Below are 14175 nucleotides of genomic sequence, written 5' to 3' on the forward strand. Positions count from 1 at the left end.
CAAAGGAATAAAGTATACAGATTTGGAAAAACACAAGGGTGAGTAAATGAAGACAGGATTTTTATTTTTGGCTGAACTGTCCCTTTAAGTGTATCAACACAGTGGATTATTAAAAGTAATGCTGTTGTATACGATGAGTTTCATCAATAGCATTGTTTTCTTTGCAGACATTTAAAAAAACAACCTTGGATTAAAGCCTAATCCTTATGAAAATTAACCATTTTTTTGGTGTATTGATTGGCAAACCATGATTTTACTATTGTAACCATGGATTTAATTGTAGTAAAACCACGGTCCATTTTCCTAAAGGAAAGACTCCTGTATCACACACAGCTGTTGCGTGAGTTGTGTGATGCACTGAAAAATCCAATAAAAAAAAGCGGAGAATACTTAGAGTAGTTCACTTCAAAGTAAGCCCCATTGACTTTCCATAGTAATGTTTATCCTTTTTTATTAATTTAATTTTTATCTTGAGGTAAACCACTCCTTCAAGTATTTTCCTCATACTTTTTTCAAGTGCTTTATAAGTGTTTTTACTTTGGACAAAATAACTTCACTACATTTTAAAGTATTATGTCATGCTTTTACTCCACTACATGTCGTAAATACATGTTACATGTTTATTTTTACCTTTAATACAGATTTTAGGTACATTAAAAACCCAGTACTGTCCTACTTTTAAATGTAAAAAGTAAAAAGACAAGAAGTAAAAGTACATAATTTGAGTTTGTACTTAAGTATTAATATGTAAAAAACTATTTATTTTTGAAATGTAGTGGGGTAAAGAGTGCGATGTATGCTTTGTAATGTAGTGAATTAAAATGTTTCCTAAGTAAATGCACTCTAATAAAATAAAGATATTTCAAAATGTACTTGACAGTAAAAACCCCTGACAAGTCAGGACAGTTCTATGAGTTTAAATGGATAGTTCACCCAAAAATGAAAATTCTGCCATCATTTACTCACGCTTTTGACATTTCAAACCTGTATGACATTTTATGTCTTCTGCAGAACACAAATTAAGATATTTTGAAGAATGTCTGTAACTGAACAACTCATGGTACCCACCCATTGATTTGCATTGGTTTTGTGTCTGCACAATAGAAGTAAATGGGGGGACCAACATTGTTTGGTTCTACAAATACAGTATCTAATTTTGTGTTCTGCAGAAAAAATAAAATGTCATACAGGTTTGAAATGACAAGAGGATGAGTAAATGAGGACAGAATTTTCATTTTTGGGCGAACGATCTCTTTAAAGTGTAGAGCTGAAGGTTGACTCCGGCTCCTGGAGATCCTGCAGAGTTTATGTGTTCATAATCAAATGCAAAGTTTATTTGTTTTGTCTTTACATTCTGAAGAAACTCATCCGCTGGCTTTGGATAAAATATTTACATGCTGCTCTGTCAAAAATGTTATCTACCCTTCTGAAAAGTAAGTTTGTTTTCTTGCCATGATTTGCATTTAAAAGCAGTCATTTCATGTAAATAATATGAAGCGCTAGTCTTGTAAATAATTGACTCGATGTATTATTCATGGTTTGTTTTATCATCACAATAGATGTTTTCCTCTCTTGATGTGACATCTTTCCTTCTTTATATAAATATTAATTTCATACTCAAAATGAGTAAAGATACATTAATGAAATCATTTATTGTTAGACCCTTCATTTATATATTCTTAATTGCGTGTTTGTGCGTTTTATTTCAGGTTTTATAATAGCACTGTTTACTGTCGTCTCTGTTTTGGTGGGTAAGTGAATCAGATGTATTTTCTTTTTAATTGTGTATTTAAGCAAACGCTGACCCCAATAATGGTGGTTTTTAATTCAGTGGTTGCTTTTTGAAAATACAAGAATTAACCTGTTTAACTCTGGGCCATTTTTTGGATTTCCGCTTGAATTTGGCATACCCAATTTTAAATGCACACCACATCCACATACAGTGGTGTAAATACAACATTTTGGTGTCATATTCCAGGAAACCCCTCCAAATTTCATGAAACACTGCTGAAAATGATAAACATTATTGTATGTGTTGTCAGTCTATGAAAAAGACACAAAAATAAAGGTGCTTTTTTTCTTTTTTCCTGAAGTCTGTTTTTGAAAGTGTATTACTGTGAGCCTGAGGGGCCCAGGGACCTGCAGACAATTGTTCTTGATTCCAACAGGTCTCAACAAACAGAGGAAGATGTTTTTTTCTCTTATCATGTGGTATTCAATTATTATTCTAAAGCAACTCAAGTGTCCTTTTTTCATAATTTCCGTCTGAATTTGGCATACCCAATTTTAAACAGACCCCATAACCACATACAGTGGTATAAATGGAATATTTTTTGTGTAATTTCACAGAAAACCTCTCAAAATTGCATGTAATACAGCTGAAAGTGCATGTAACAAGCGAAACGTGGTGTTGAGTTTGCTTGTGGTGCTTGTGTTTTGGGCCGCTTCCCCTGTTGCGCATTACCATATCTACATTTACGTTTACGCATTTGGCAGATGTTTTTATCTCGTTTAATGTGTATCTCATGCACTGCAAAATCGCCAGTGTTATAAAACGTCAAATTAACACTCACAGTGTATAATCCACACTATCGAAGTGTGGATTATATATACACTGTGAGAGTTAATTTGACCTTTTTTAACACTGGCGATTTTGCTGTGTGTGGATAGACAAAGGTTCAGATATTTTACTGAATATTTAACTATCCAAGCTTGTATGTCACGTTGCTGACGCAGCACGTTGATGGGAGACATTGGAAGCGAATATTTAACTTGTAAAACCACGAAAAGAGGTAGGAATGGACTTATTTTGTAGAAAACAACCTACCGAAAAAGATTATGTAGCATTTGTGGCTAAGAGTAATGGTGGGATGCAGTTATTAGCTTAGATAGTCAATGGATGTGTTATTTGTTTACAAATATCAATTTCATACATCATAATTAATTCGACTTGTATTCGATCTGTGGTAAAATATCAATAAATCCAACTGAAGATCTATATTCTGTAGAATAAGAGCTTTCATTTGATATTTGTGTTGGACATATTTGAGCATTATGAAAAATGTTCATGATCATAAACATATATGATTTTAAAGGGGCTATGACATGGGGATATGATGAATTTCAGCCTAAATAAGTTATCTTATGTACAATAAATGCCAAAATGGTGCACTTTTCCAGAATCTAGAGACTCTTAAGCTTTCAAATGATGCCACATATGAGTTACAGAAATACATGTTAACATTAAGGGAATACTTTTATAAACGTAATTTTGGACGCGCCGGCGGGTCCGCATGTTTAAAAAAAGCAAAAAAGTAAATAAAAAATCTGCCAATGGGGTAAGAAAAATCATCTTGAATTAGGTACTTAAATACTGTCTGATAATGTGATGGGAACTATGGTGATAATACAGTAATAAAATCTTCTTCTCATGCGAGTGTATTTAAGCCACGTCTTCTTTCTATGTCTTAAAGCGTAGAACTTAAAATATCCAATATTCATTCATTATTTGGTACAAGACCTAACATAAATAAATGCATCGACACATTTTTATTTTTCCTCAATGTTTTCATTGAACAGATCACGTCTCTGTTGATCCCTGCTACAACTACACTGTGCTGAATGATTCAAGAAGATCCACCAGCTATTCTTCTTCAACCTCCATGTGTGATGACTCTGTCAACTGGGTCGGCTGGTATCGTCTTTACATTAATGGTCAGAATGTTCGAATGCCAGAAACATGTGTGCCAACATACAGATGTGGTACTGATGTTCCACTGTGGCTCAGTGATGGACACCCAAAACCTGAGGATGGCGTGGTCACCAGAGATGTTTGTGGTCATATGCTCAATTACTGCTGTTATTATCAGTCATTTCCCATTCGAGTCAAAGCCTGTCCAGACAATTATTATGTCTATGAGTTTGTCCAACCAACTTTATGTGGTGCATACTGTGCAGGTAATTATATTAAATATTCAATTTAAATGTGTCTGTACATGTGATGTTTGTGTCTTTGTTCATTAACTGCACTTGTTCAATCTTTCAGATGTTAAGAGCATAAACGCCATCAATGTCACATCAGGGATCCTCTCTACTGGTAATGTAAAGTGTTGTCTGTGCTGGTGTGAGTGGATTACAGTTAAATGAGTAAACGCCTTCTGCACACGGTCTGCTTGATGTGTCAATGAAATATCGCATCAAAACCATAAATGTGACCTGTCTGTGAAAACCCTGCAGCTGAATTCGGTTTTTGGTGATTTGCAAAATTCTACATAAAATCATCCCACATAAAGAACATTCTGTGAAAAAATGACCGTAACATCTTTAATATGCTGAGATTATAGTGAAATTATGGCTGATGCTCTTTATCTCAAAACTAGATTTGGAGACTTTTTCACAGACTGGGTCACAAATCTGAACAGCTTTAGTCTGGTTTTGTGTCTGTGGTGCATTTGTGTCGTGTCTTTAGTGAATCTATTGAAATATTGACTGTGTTTTATTTCTACTGCTTTTTGTTCAATTGAAGCTTTTCAGATTATGTTGATTGAAAAGCAAGGCTTTGGGATAACAGTGTTTTCATTGAACAGATCATGTCTCATCAGACCCCTGCTACAACTACACTGTGCTGAATGATTCAAGAAGATCCACCAGCTATTCTTCTTCAACCCTCATGTGTGACGACTCTGTCAACTGGGTCGGCTGGTATCGTCTTTACATTAACGGTCAAAGCGCTCGAATGCCAGAAACATGTGTGCCAACATACAGATGTGGTACTGATGTTCCACTGTGGCTCAGTGATGGACACCCAAAACCTGAGGATGGAGTGGTCACCAGACATGTTTGTGGTCATATGCTCAATTACTGCTGTTATTATCAGTCATTTCCCATTCTAGTCAAAGCCTGTCCAGACCATTATTATGTCTATGAGTTTGTCAAACCACCTTACAACTGTTCTGCATACTGTGCAGGTAATTCTACTTTAAGTCTGTCTTAAAAAATCATACACTGTCTTTGAACACATGACACTGAGACTTTGGCGTTGATTATCCAGATAGCAAACAAACACAATGTTACAATTGTTGATTTGTCCGTGTTAATGGCAGTGAATCAAGAAAATGTTTCATGTACAGTAGAAGAGAGAAACGAAGGCTCTGAACTTTAAAAAAACAATGTTTTCATTGAACAGATCATGTCTCTGTTGACCCCTGCTACAACTACACTGTCCTGGATGATTCAAGAAGATCCAGCAACTATTCTTCTTCAACCCTCATGTGTGACAGAGATGTCAACTGGGTCGGCTGGTATCGTCTTTATCTTAACGGTCAGAACGTTCGAATGCCAGAAACATGTGTGCCAACATACAGATGTGGTACTTATGTTCCACTGTGGCTCAGTGATGGACACCCAAAACCTGAGGATGGAGTGGTCACCAGAGATGTTTGTGGTCACTGGGACAATTACTGCTGTTATTATCAGTCATTTCCCATTCGAGTCAAAGCCTGTCCAGACAATTATTATGTCTATGAGTTTGTCCAACCAACTTTATGTGGTGCATACTGTGCAGGTAATTCTTTTGTGTGATTCCCACACCTTCTATTTGTGATGTGTGTTCATTAACTACATTTCATCAAAACCTTTCAGATGTGGACGGCATCAACCAAACCTTCACAACTGTCGCACCAGCGATCACCACAACATCAGGTAATGAAATGTGTTGTGTTGTGATGGCTGTTGTTTTATATATCGAGGATTAATGTGTTACTGCTCATGATGTAGCTCTTTCATAGCTCAAGAGATTTGATGGAGATCTCAGTTGTGTTTAATTTAAATAATGACCAAGAAGTTTCTAATAAATTTCTTTAGGAATTATAAATGAGACAATTACTCAACTACAGTCAAACACTGACAGTCACACAGTTTTAGATGAACATCAAGTGTAAATAACAGATGAACACATTAAATCTGTCAAGATCTCACCGGAGAAGAATAAAACACAAACCACATCATCTTATCACAACAATCACCATTGTCTCGTTATTTCTGTCATACGTCTACAAAAGCGCTTATCAATTTTAATCGCCATTATTGGGGTCCTTTAGTTTGGTTCTTGGGGATTTATGCTTTTATATTTATGTTTTTACCATTTAAATAATTAAGATAAAAAATAATATTTTGTTGTTGATTTTTCCTGCTCTTCTCAAAGATGTTAATGGTGTTTGTGTTGTTGTTGTTGTTGTTGTTGAATTCTGCTCTGGTGAGATGTTTTTATTGAGTATGTTTTTATTGTTCTAACATTTTTAATTCCACTAACTAATGATTTTAGTAGATTTGAGTCATTCTTAGCTAATTTGTCTCGTGTACTTTTATGCTTATAATTTCTCACATGTGGCTGTAATTGATTATTATGTTCATAAATAGTTTCAGGTTTAAATATATCACAGCTTTCAAACTGCTCGGTAAGTTGACCAGATTTTCTACAGCAACTAGATTCTATCAATTTAAATCCAGCACATTTTATTTAGTTAGTTTCTGTCTGTATATTTTGTGTAATGTTCATTGATTTCTTACTGTATGAAAGCAACAACAAAAACGTAATATTGCTTTCAATTGTGAGAAACAAAACAAAATAACTAACTCAACAAGCTACTGTCTCCCAACATGAGTGTGATAACCACCACAGACAGTGAACACCATCATCACTAAAATACTGAATATGCCGTTATGGTTTTATCCACAGGAAACCTCATGTATACAGAATCTCCTTGACCAGATAGAGAATATTACAGTTCTCCCTTTAGCTGTAAGTCCATCAAGGAAACATGAAAAAAATCTAATAATCAAATGTTGATGACGTGTTTTAAAACTCCTGGCGTTTCCCTTTCTGCTTTAGGATGTAACAGATCTTTTGGACCTGGTTTTTAATACATCAGAGAAGATTTCCATCTCATCATCAGGTGACCCCAAGAAACTAGCGTCAGAAGGAAACCTTGTGATAAAAGCCAGCGAGAAGCTCGTCTCCATGTTGGTGAAGCCGACAAACACCAGTGACAATGTCAGTTTCACCCGTGATTCTGTAGGTAAGAGAGACACTACTAAAGTAACTGAAGTCATTTGCTCTTCAGAATGTGAGAAATACACTATGATGTTTTTTGATGACATGAAAGTATTTTTAATAAATCAGAGGCACAAGTCTTCATGGTTGGACCACAAGTCACCTTAAATAAAATCCCTCAGCTCGACACAACACATGCTTCTGTGGACATTGATCTCATTGGGATTGCCAAGAATAACAATGAAACAGGTATGTAAAACATTGTTGTGGTTGTAAGAACTTTAACAAAGTCAGTAATTACCCTGATAGCAAGAGAACTGATGCAAACCAATGAATCAATGTTAAAATGGTTGATTTGTCAATGTTAATGGCATTTAATCAATATCATGTTAAGAAAAGGTTGAAATTTCAACAAACCACCATTATTGTGATTAATGTTTGCTTTAGTTGGGATCTTGACTTTTGTCTTTTACAATGACGCGGAAATCATGATAATTTCCAGAAACTCAAATCAATGCATATTTTATGTATGCAGTGGCTGATTTCCGGTTTTCAGGAATCTAGTCATCCTACATGTTTAGACTCTTTGCATTAATATGGCAGTGAAATGGTTCTGTCTATCTGTAACACAGGATCGGGATCAGCTGCTGTGGCGTTCATGAGCTTTAACACAATGGAGAATCTACTGAAGGCAGAATTCTTCAACACATCAGATGACACATCAGTTAAAACCATGATGTCCACTGTCATCTCAGCTACTCTTCCAAAAACCACCAACAGACAGCTCACAAAACCAGTCAACTTCACCCTCAAACACATCCGAGTCAGTTCTTCTCTTGTTGTTTGGTGTCTTTGTTCCCAACACGACTAATGACTAATGAAAACACATGAATATTTTCTCTTCATGTGAAGGAGCTTGTGTCTGGAGGGAGTGTGTGGTGTGTGTACTGGAACATGACTGAGTGGACTGTAGATGGTTGTTGTGTTTTAGACACAAACAGCAGCTACACTGTGTGTTCATGTGTTCATCTGTCAACATTCGCTCTCATCATGCAAACCAGCAGCACACCAGCAGAGGTACACGTGACATTTATACCGTCTGACGACACAAAGATGAAGAATGATTTTCATTTCATGTTTTCTCTCAGGATGATCATCTGATGGAAGTGTTGAATTTGGTGGCTGTGTCGGTGGGTCTGGTGTTTAATAGTTTGGCTCTGTTGACTTTTGCTTTCTGTCGATGGAAACCTGGAGTGAACAATGTGGCTCGAATCAACCTCTGCATCAGTCTGCTGTCGGCTCATCTTCTGTTCTTCCTCACACAACACTTCCTCACACACATCAGACCTCTTCAGGTGACACTTATTACTCCAGATCATATTTATATGTGTAATCCTCTTCACATGAACGGTTTCATATTCTCTCTTCAGGTGTTGTGTGGTGTGCTGTCAGGATTTCTTCACTTTCTCTTTCTCTCCTGCTTTGTGTGGATGTTCATTGAAGCTGTGCTGCTCTACATCTGCGTGAAGAACCTATCACAGATCAGCTCCAGACAGAGGGCGGTGCTTAGCAGCAGATTCTTGATTGTGATTGGATATGTGATTGCTCTGGTTATAGTGGGCGTGTCTGTCGGATTGGTTCCTGACGGCTATGGCAGTGACAGGTACGTTTTTTTGATTAATTAAAATAAAAAAATAAAAGCAGTTTTTCTCATTCATTAATTTTTTTATAAAAAATGAACAGATGCTGGATTAAAGGGGAGAAAGGCTTCATCTGGAGTTTTCTAGGACCTGTTTGTTTGATTCTTGCGGTACGTTTTCTGTTCATTATGTTTTATTCAATAAGATAAAAAAGTGTAAATTTCTTCACTGTTTTTTTTTTGCAGATAAACTCGATTCTCTTCATCAGTATCATCATCAGTCTGAACTCAACTCTCACAAAGCTGAACGCTGAAGTTTCACGGATGAAACAAACCAAGTAAGAAACATTGTGTCTGAAACACTTTAAAGAGAGAAACACATGAATCATGAGCATTATTGGTCTTTCTCTCTTCAGGATTATGGTTTTTAAAACACTGGCTCAGTTTGTGGTTCTTGGTTGTCCCTGGATTCTGGGTTTCTTCACTAAAGACAGTAAGATGATGGAGATTCTCTTCCTGATCCTGAACTCACAGCAAGGAACCTTCATCTTCCTGATCTACTGTCTCCTCAATAATAAGGTGAGTCGTCACGTAAAGTGGTGGCACGCAGGACAAGAAGCGCAGCGCCACCTCAGGACAACTCTGGTGTTGCAAACCGGACGTACAAATTCTGCATGCTTGAGCTCGATTTTAAAGTTTCAAACCATGGTTCCTTTTTGTAAGGGTAAAGCATGTGATTTTGGTGATGTCTTGGTTCTCTAGTGCAGTGGTTCTCAAACTTTTTCGTTGTAAGGCCCCCTTTGTGTTAAGTGCATCGCTTTGTGGCCCCCCATATAAAGACGTATAATCTTAAACTTAGAATTTTAATTAAACCAAAAACATTCAGTTATACAATGCTGGAACCTCAATTCTTTTGGTTGGTGGTGTCATTTTTCTGATGTTTGATTGCCTAAAATCTATGATAAGCTTCTATATTTCATAAATGCCACAAAATCTGTGGCCTCCCTGGATCCTTCTTGGGGCCCCGGCCCCCAGTTTGAGAACCATTGCTCTAGGATTATTGCCTTGTTCTTGTCATCTGTCCAGTTGTCAGGGGTGGGCATGTATTTCAAATACAAAATACTTAACCCTTAACATGCACAGGGCCCATGGGCGGGTTAACACTTAAAATGTGTTTTATTTAAGTTAAAACTCACCATCATGGTGATCAGTGTTTCCTTGAGTTAGACTCTCGACTCTAGATGTTTAAATGTTGAAGTTCTTTAGGCATTCTGTCACTGCGTGCTTTTAAAGTACATTTGTTTTGCCAATGAAAATAAGCATCCAATCAAATGGTGATGGCTATTGAAAAGTAGCTTGATTCACTGTTCTTGCATTGTGTGCTTATCTTGAAAGAACGTTATAGTGTGGTATTATCTTGATGTGAAGGGAGATTTGTGATAACAGCATGCAAATTATAACTGAAACTACAGGAGAGTTTAGAATCACACAGACATGAAGAATCAGTGTATGAATCTCAACAATGGTGAAAAACAACAAACGAAAACATCATGCTGCAATGCATGCTGGGAGCATAAATGAGTTTTGTACGATGATGTTACCCAGCATGCATTGCAGCATGAGGTTTTCTGTCATTGTTTTTCCACCATTGTTGAGATTCATACACTGATTCTTCATGTCTCTGTGATTCTAAACTCTCCTGTAGTTTCATTTTTTATTTGCATCCTGTTATCACATATCTTTCTCCACATCAAAATTATACCACGCTATACTCTGATCACCATGATGGTGAGTTTCAACAAATATTAAGTGTTAACCCACCCACGGGCCCTGTGCATGTTAAGGGTTAAGTATTTTGCATTTGAAATACATGCCCATCCCTACCAGTTGTTGTGCTTGTAAACATCTGAAATGCTGAATGTTTCATTTGAATGGGATTTGTGAAGAAGGTGACATCTAGTGGAGAAGATGAGTGATAACATTCACATTCATCAGATTTTGTAGGCCAATTCAACGTTTTCAGAAATAAATCCGGAAAAAAAACTATTTAAAAAATTTTTACCCAGCCCTACATTTAATCTAGGTTTCTAAAATGTAAAGTTTAAACACATGAATTAATTCTTCTCATGTTATTCTTGTTCAGGTCAGACAGCAGTATGTGAAGTGGATGAGCGCTCTCGTCCCCGGACTCAAATCCAAACCCATCAAAGACGCCCCCAAAAAACGCTGAGGACCAGACTGATAGTCAATCACTTACTGAAGTTATTCTTTATTAGAAACGTGACTTTATTCATTACAGTAAAACGCAACTAGCAGAATCAATAAGTTTATATCTTTCATGCTCTCTCTCTTTCTCTCTCTTTTTAGATTCAGGCCTTAATGTTAGTGAAGAACGTGTTATATAAGCCTTACTTTACATCTGTCTATACTTTTTATGTAAATCTAATCATTCCTTTTCTCATGGTGAAAATTAAATTACATTTTAATTCAGGATTAAAATTATGATTTCAGAGTGTAAAATATTTATACACTTTTATTTATTATATATTATATAAACTATATTTGTTTTTATTGATTATATTTTTATTTAAATGTTATTGTATTTATTATAACATTTTCAGAAGAATAATTTAAAATAAATAATATTTTAAAGTCTTTCATGTTTGTAAGACAACACGTGACTTAGTGAAAAAAAAGAATAAAAATGATCTGTTTAGGTCAGAAAGTTTCCAGTTCACTTTTTCCAGTTTGCATTTTATAATAATACGAATATTTAGACCATATTGAGACCAGACAGAACAGAAAACTTGTAATTGGGTGTAGTTGAGTTATCATAATGCTAAATATTATCCAGAATGATATGAGTTACTGAAGTATTTTACTCAAGTACATTTATCGAGTATCTTTATATACTTTAGTGTTTTTCCTTTTGGGAAATTTTACTTCACCACATTATAAAGCATATACATATTTAGTTTAATCCACCACATTTCATAAAACAATTTTTTATATGTTTTTTACCTTAAATACTTAAGAACATTAAAAATCTACTATCTTACTTTTACTCAAGTAAAATGATTGTTGAGTGAATTACTTGAGTAAAAATAAGAAAGAACTTTGACTTTTAATGTACTTTTTTTAAATGTAAAAATTGCCATGCAGTTTTCAAATGCAGTTGAGTAAAAAGTATGATATATGCCATGCTTTATAATGTATGGAAGTAAAACATTTCCAAAGTAAAAACACTAGTAAACAAAAGTAAAGATACTTGATCCCTGAGAGTAAAATACTCAAGTACTATACACCTCTGGTAAATATTAAGTGTGATGCACAGTGTAGTTTTGAAAAATGCAAAATATGAGCTATGCTGGTATTGCAGATAAAATAAATGTTCTAGGAGTCTTACACAGCAATTGAATAAATATACCATTAAAACATTATTGTTATCAATCATTCATTAACTTGATTAAGTTTTTATTAACATTAAAAAAGAGCCGTTTCAAAAATGATTTCTGGGATGAGGTGGAAAACATCCCAAATCCGAGGTGTCTGCAATGCAGCAGATACTATGCAGATCACTGACCCTCCAGCAGGAGCGTCATGCACCCATTTTTTTAAGGGGGCATAGTGTGCACAACACACAGAAACATGTCCTGTATGTACAAATACATACATTTAAAGAAATATTATAGAGAACATTTCTTAAGCGTATTCAAAACATCGCACAAATCATTGTGAGAATTAATTTACAACATCTTCTTCCCAGTAATTTTTTTTTACATTTTCAAGGTAAATGCATCAGTCTGGTATATTTTGAGAACAAATATCTTGTATACAATTTTGTGCTATAGCAGTAAAAGAGTCATTGTTTGCATACAAATGAACAGAGCACAAACGTAAAAGCAAGTAAAAATGAAGCAAAGCGGTTACGCTTTGTTAAACTGCCTGTAATACAGATTTATTATACATTGCAAAATTCCTTACATTATGAAACAAAAATATATAATGCAATATAATATAAATATATGTATAATAATTTAAATGATTAAAATCTATTTCTTAATGTATGAAGTGTCAATTCTTTGTTTTATTTAATATATTGTATATATTATTTTAACTAATATACCACTCTATTTCCAAATCTATATTAAATGATTTAATATATTATTGATAGTTAATTTAGAGGAAAATATGTTTTCTTTAAGAGTATTGTCAGTCTTTGCACCCTGAAATTGAACTGTAACATGAAAGTTATTCACCTTAAATGATGCTACCTGTATGCCTACTGGTAAGAGATGTGTTCGACTGCGCAGACTACACCAAAGTATCGGAAGAGCCATTTGAAAGTATATGGAGCAGTCTGTTCTCACAGTAGTGTTACGAACCCTTTTTAGTCTAGTGGTTTCGGAGAGAACGTAACAAAGTTTTAAAAAAAATAAATAAATAAATGATCAATGAGAAATCTCCTTTTCCTCTATCCCAGCTCTTTTCACTTCAACCATCGATATTTTCCATAAAGGTTCACACAAGACCTTCAATTTTAACACCATAAAATGAAAGAATGCCAAGTCAGAAAAATACTTAAGTTGGTTCATTTATTCAGGACTTAACAAAAGCCAAAGAATATAGAACATATAGGCCCAGTTTCACAGACAAGGCTTAAGACTATCCCAGACTAAAATGAAAGTTTGAGTTGTCTTAACTGAAAATAACGTGCACTGGCATACCTTTAAATATGCCAGTGCCATTGCTTTGTCTCAAGATGCACTCCAGTCATGTTTTTTACTGAGGCATTTTCATTTTCATTGTCTTGCCCACCCAATGAGAATAACAAAATAAAACCAAAAATTGCTGTATTTTCTATTGGCTGAAAGAAACGTCACTCTTCACTCACAAGAGCGGCTTTAGTTTGTAACAAAGAAGCATGCTACATGCTACAGGTGGAAGCAAAGTAATGTGCAAAGGAATTTTAGGCGCACTGCACGTATGTAAAATTAAGCATGTAAAATGAATTGTCCAGTAAAATCAGATTTTTTGCGGTCTTATTTTGTGCTGTTACCCAACAGCTATTTGCTTGCAATATATAGGCTAGATTTTAACCTATTGACTTTCAGTAATGATTGAAAGCTCCATCTTCCGTAGCTCCCGCTTCAAAAATAAATCTGTCTCCCTCCCTCCATAAACACCCCAATTCATGCTGCAGGTGGTAGCGACACACTGTGCAAAAGAGTTTAGTTTAGGAGGTTTTTTTTTACGAAATTAAACAGAAGTCAGTGATCGTTCAGTGATGGGGAATGTTCTTAGCCCGCTTTCTTTATAGGCTTCGATTTATGTCCAGTTTACATAACCGCTTTATCAATGCGTAAAACATCAATAAAATCAAACGCGCACAATTACTACATAAAAGGCAACAATCATCTGGTCTCTTAATTGGTCTCTTAATTTTTTCTGCAGCTATACCGTATACTGTCTGTGTGGTCGGGAT

The 14175-nt window shown here is 35.3% G+C and overlaps 1 protein-coding gene across 1 annotated transcript; it reads left to right on the forward strand.

Moving 5' to 3' along the window:
• The first annotated feature begins 3662 nt into the window (after positions 1-3662).
• On the forward strand, positions 3663-10975 carry LOC130553061 (adhesion G protein-coupled receptor E1-like). The gene is made up of 16 exons (XM_057331802.1): positions 3663-3957; positions 4046-4096; positions 4602-4967; positions 5186-5320; positions 5394-5563; positions 6737-6799; positions 6890-7076; positions 7181-7300; positions 7696-7874; positions 7964-8128; positions 8200-8406; positions 8482-8714; positions 8795-8861; positions 8937-9028; positions 9107-9269; positions 10834-10975. The coding sequence occupies exons 1-16, from the start codon at positions 3663-3665 to the stop codon at positions 10918-10920; spliced, it is 2580 nt and encodes an 859-aa protein (XP_057187785.1). The 3' UTR covers positions 10921-10975.
• The last annotated feature ends 3200 nt before the right edge of the window (positions 10976-14175 follow it).

The sequence above is a fragment of the Triplophysa rosa genome, linkage group LG4, assembly GCF_024868665.1.
Source record: "Triplophysa rosa linkage group LG4, Trosa_1v2, whole genome shotgun sequence".
NCBI lineage: Eukaryota > Metazoa > Chordata > Actinopteri > Cypriniformes > Nemacheilidae > Triplophysa > Triplophysa rosa.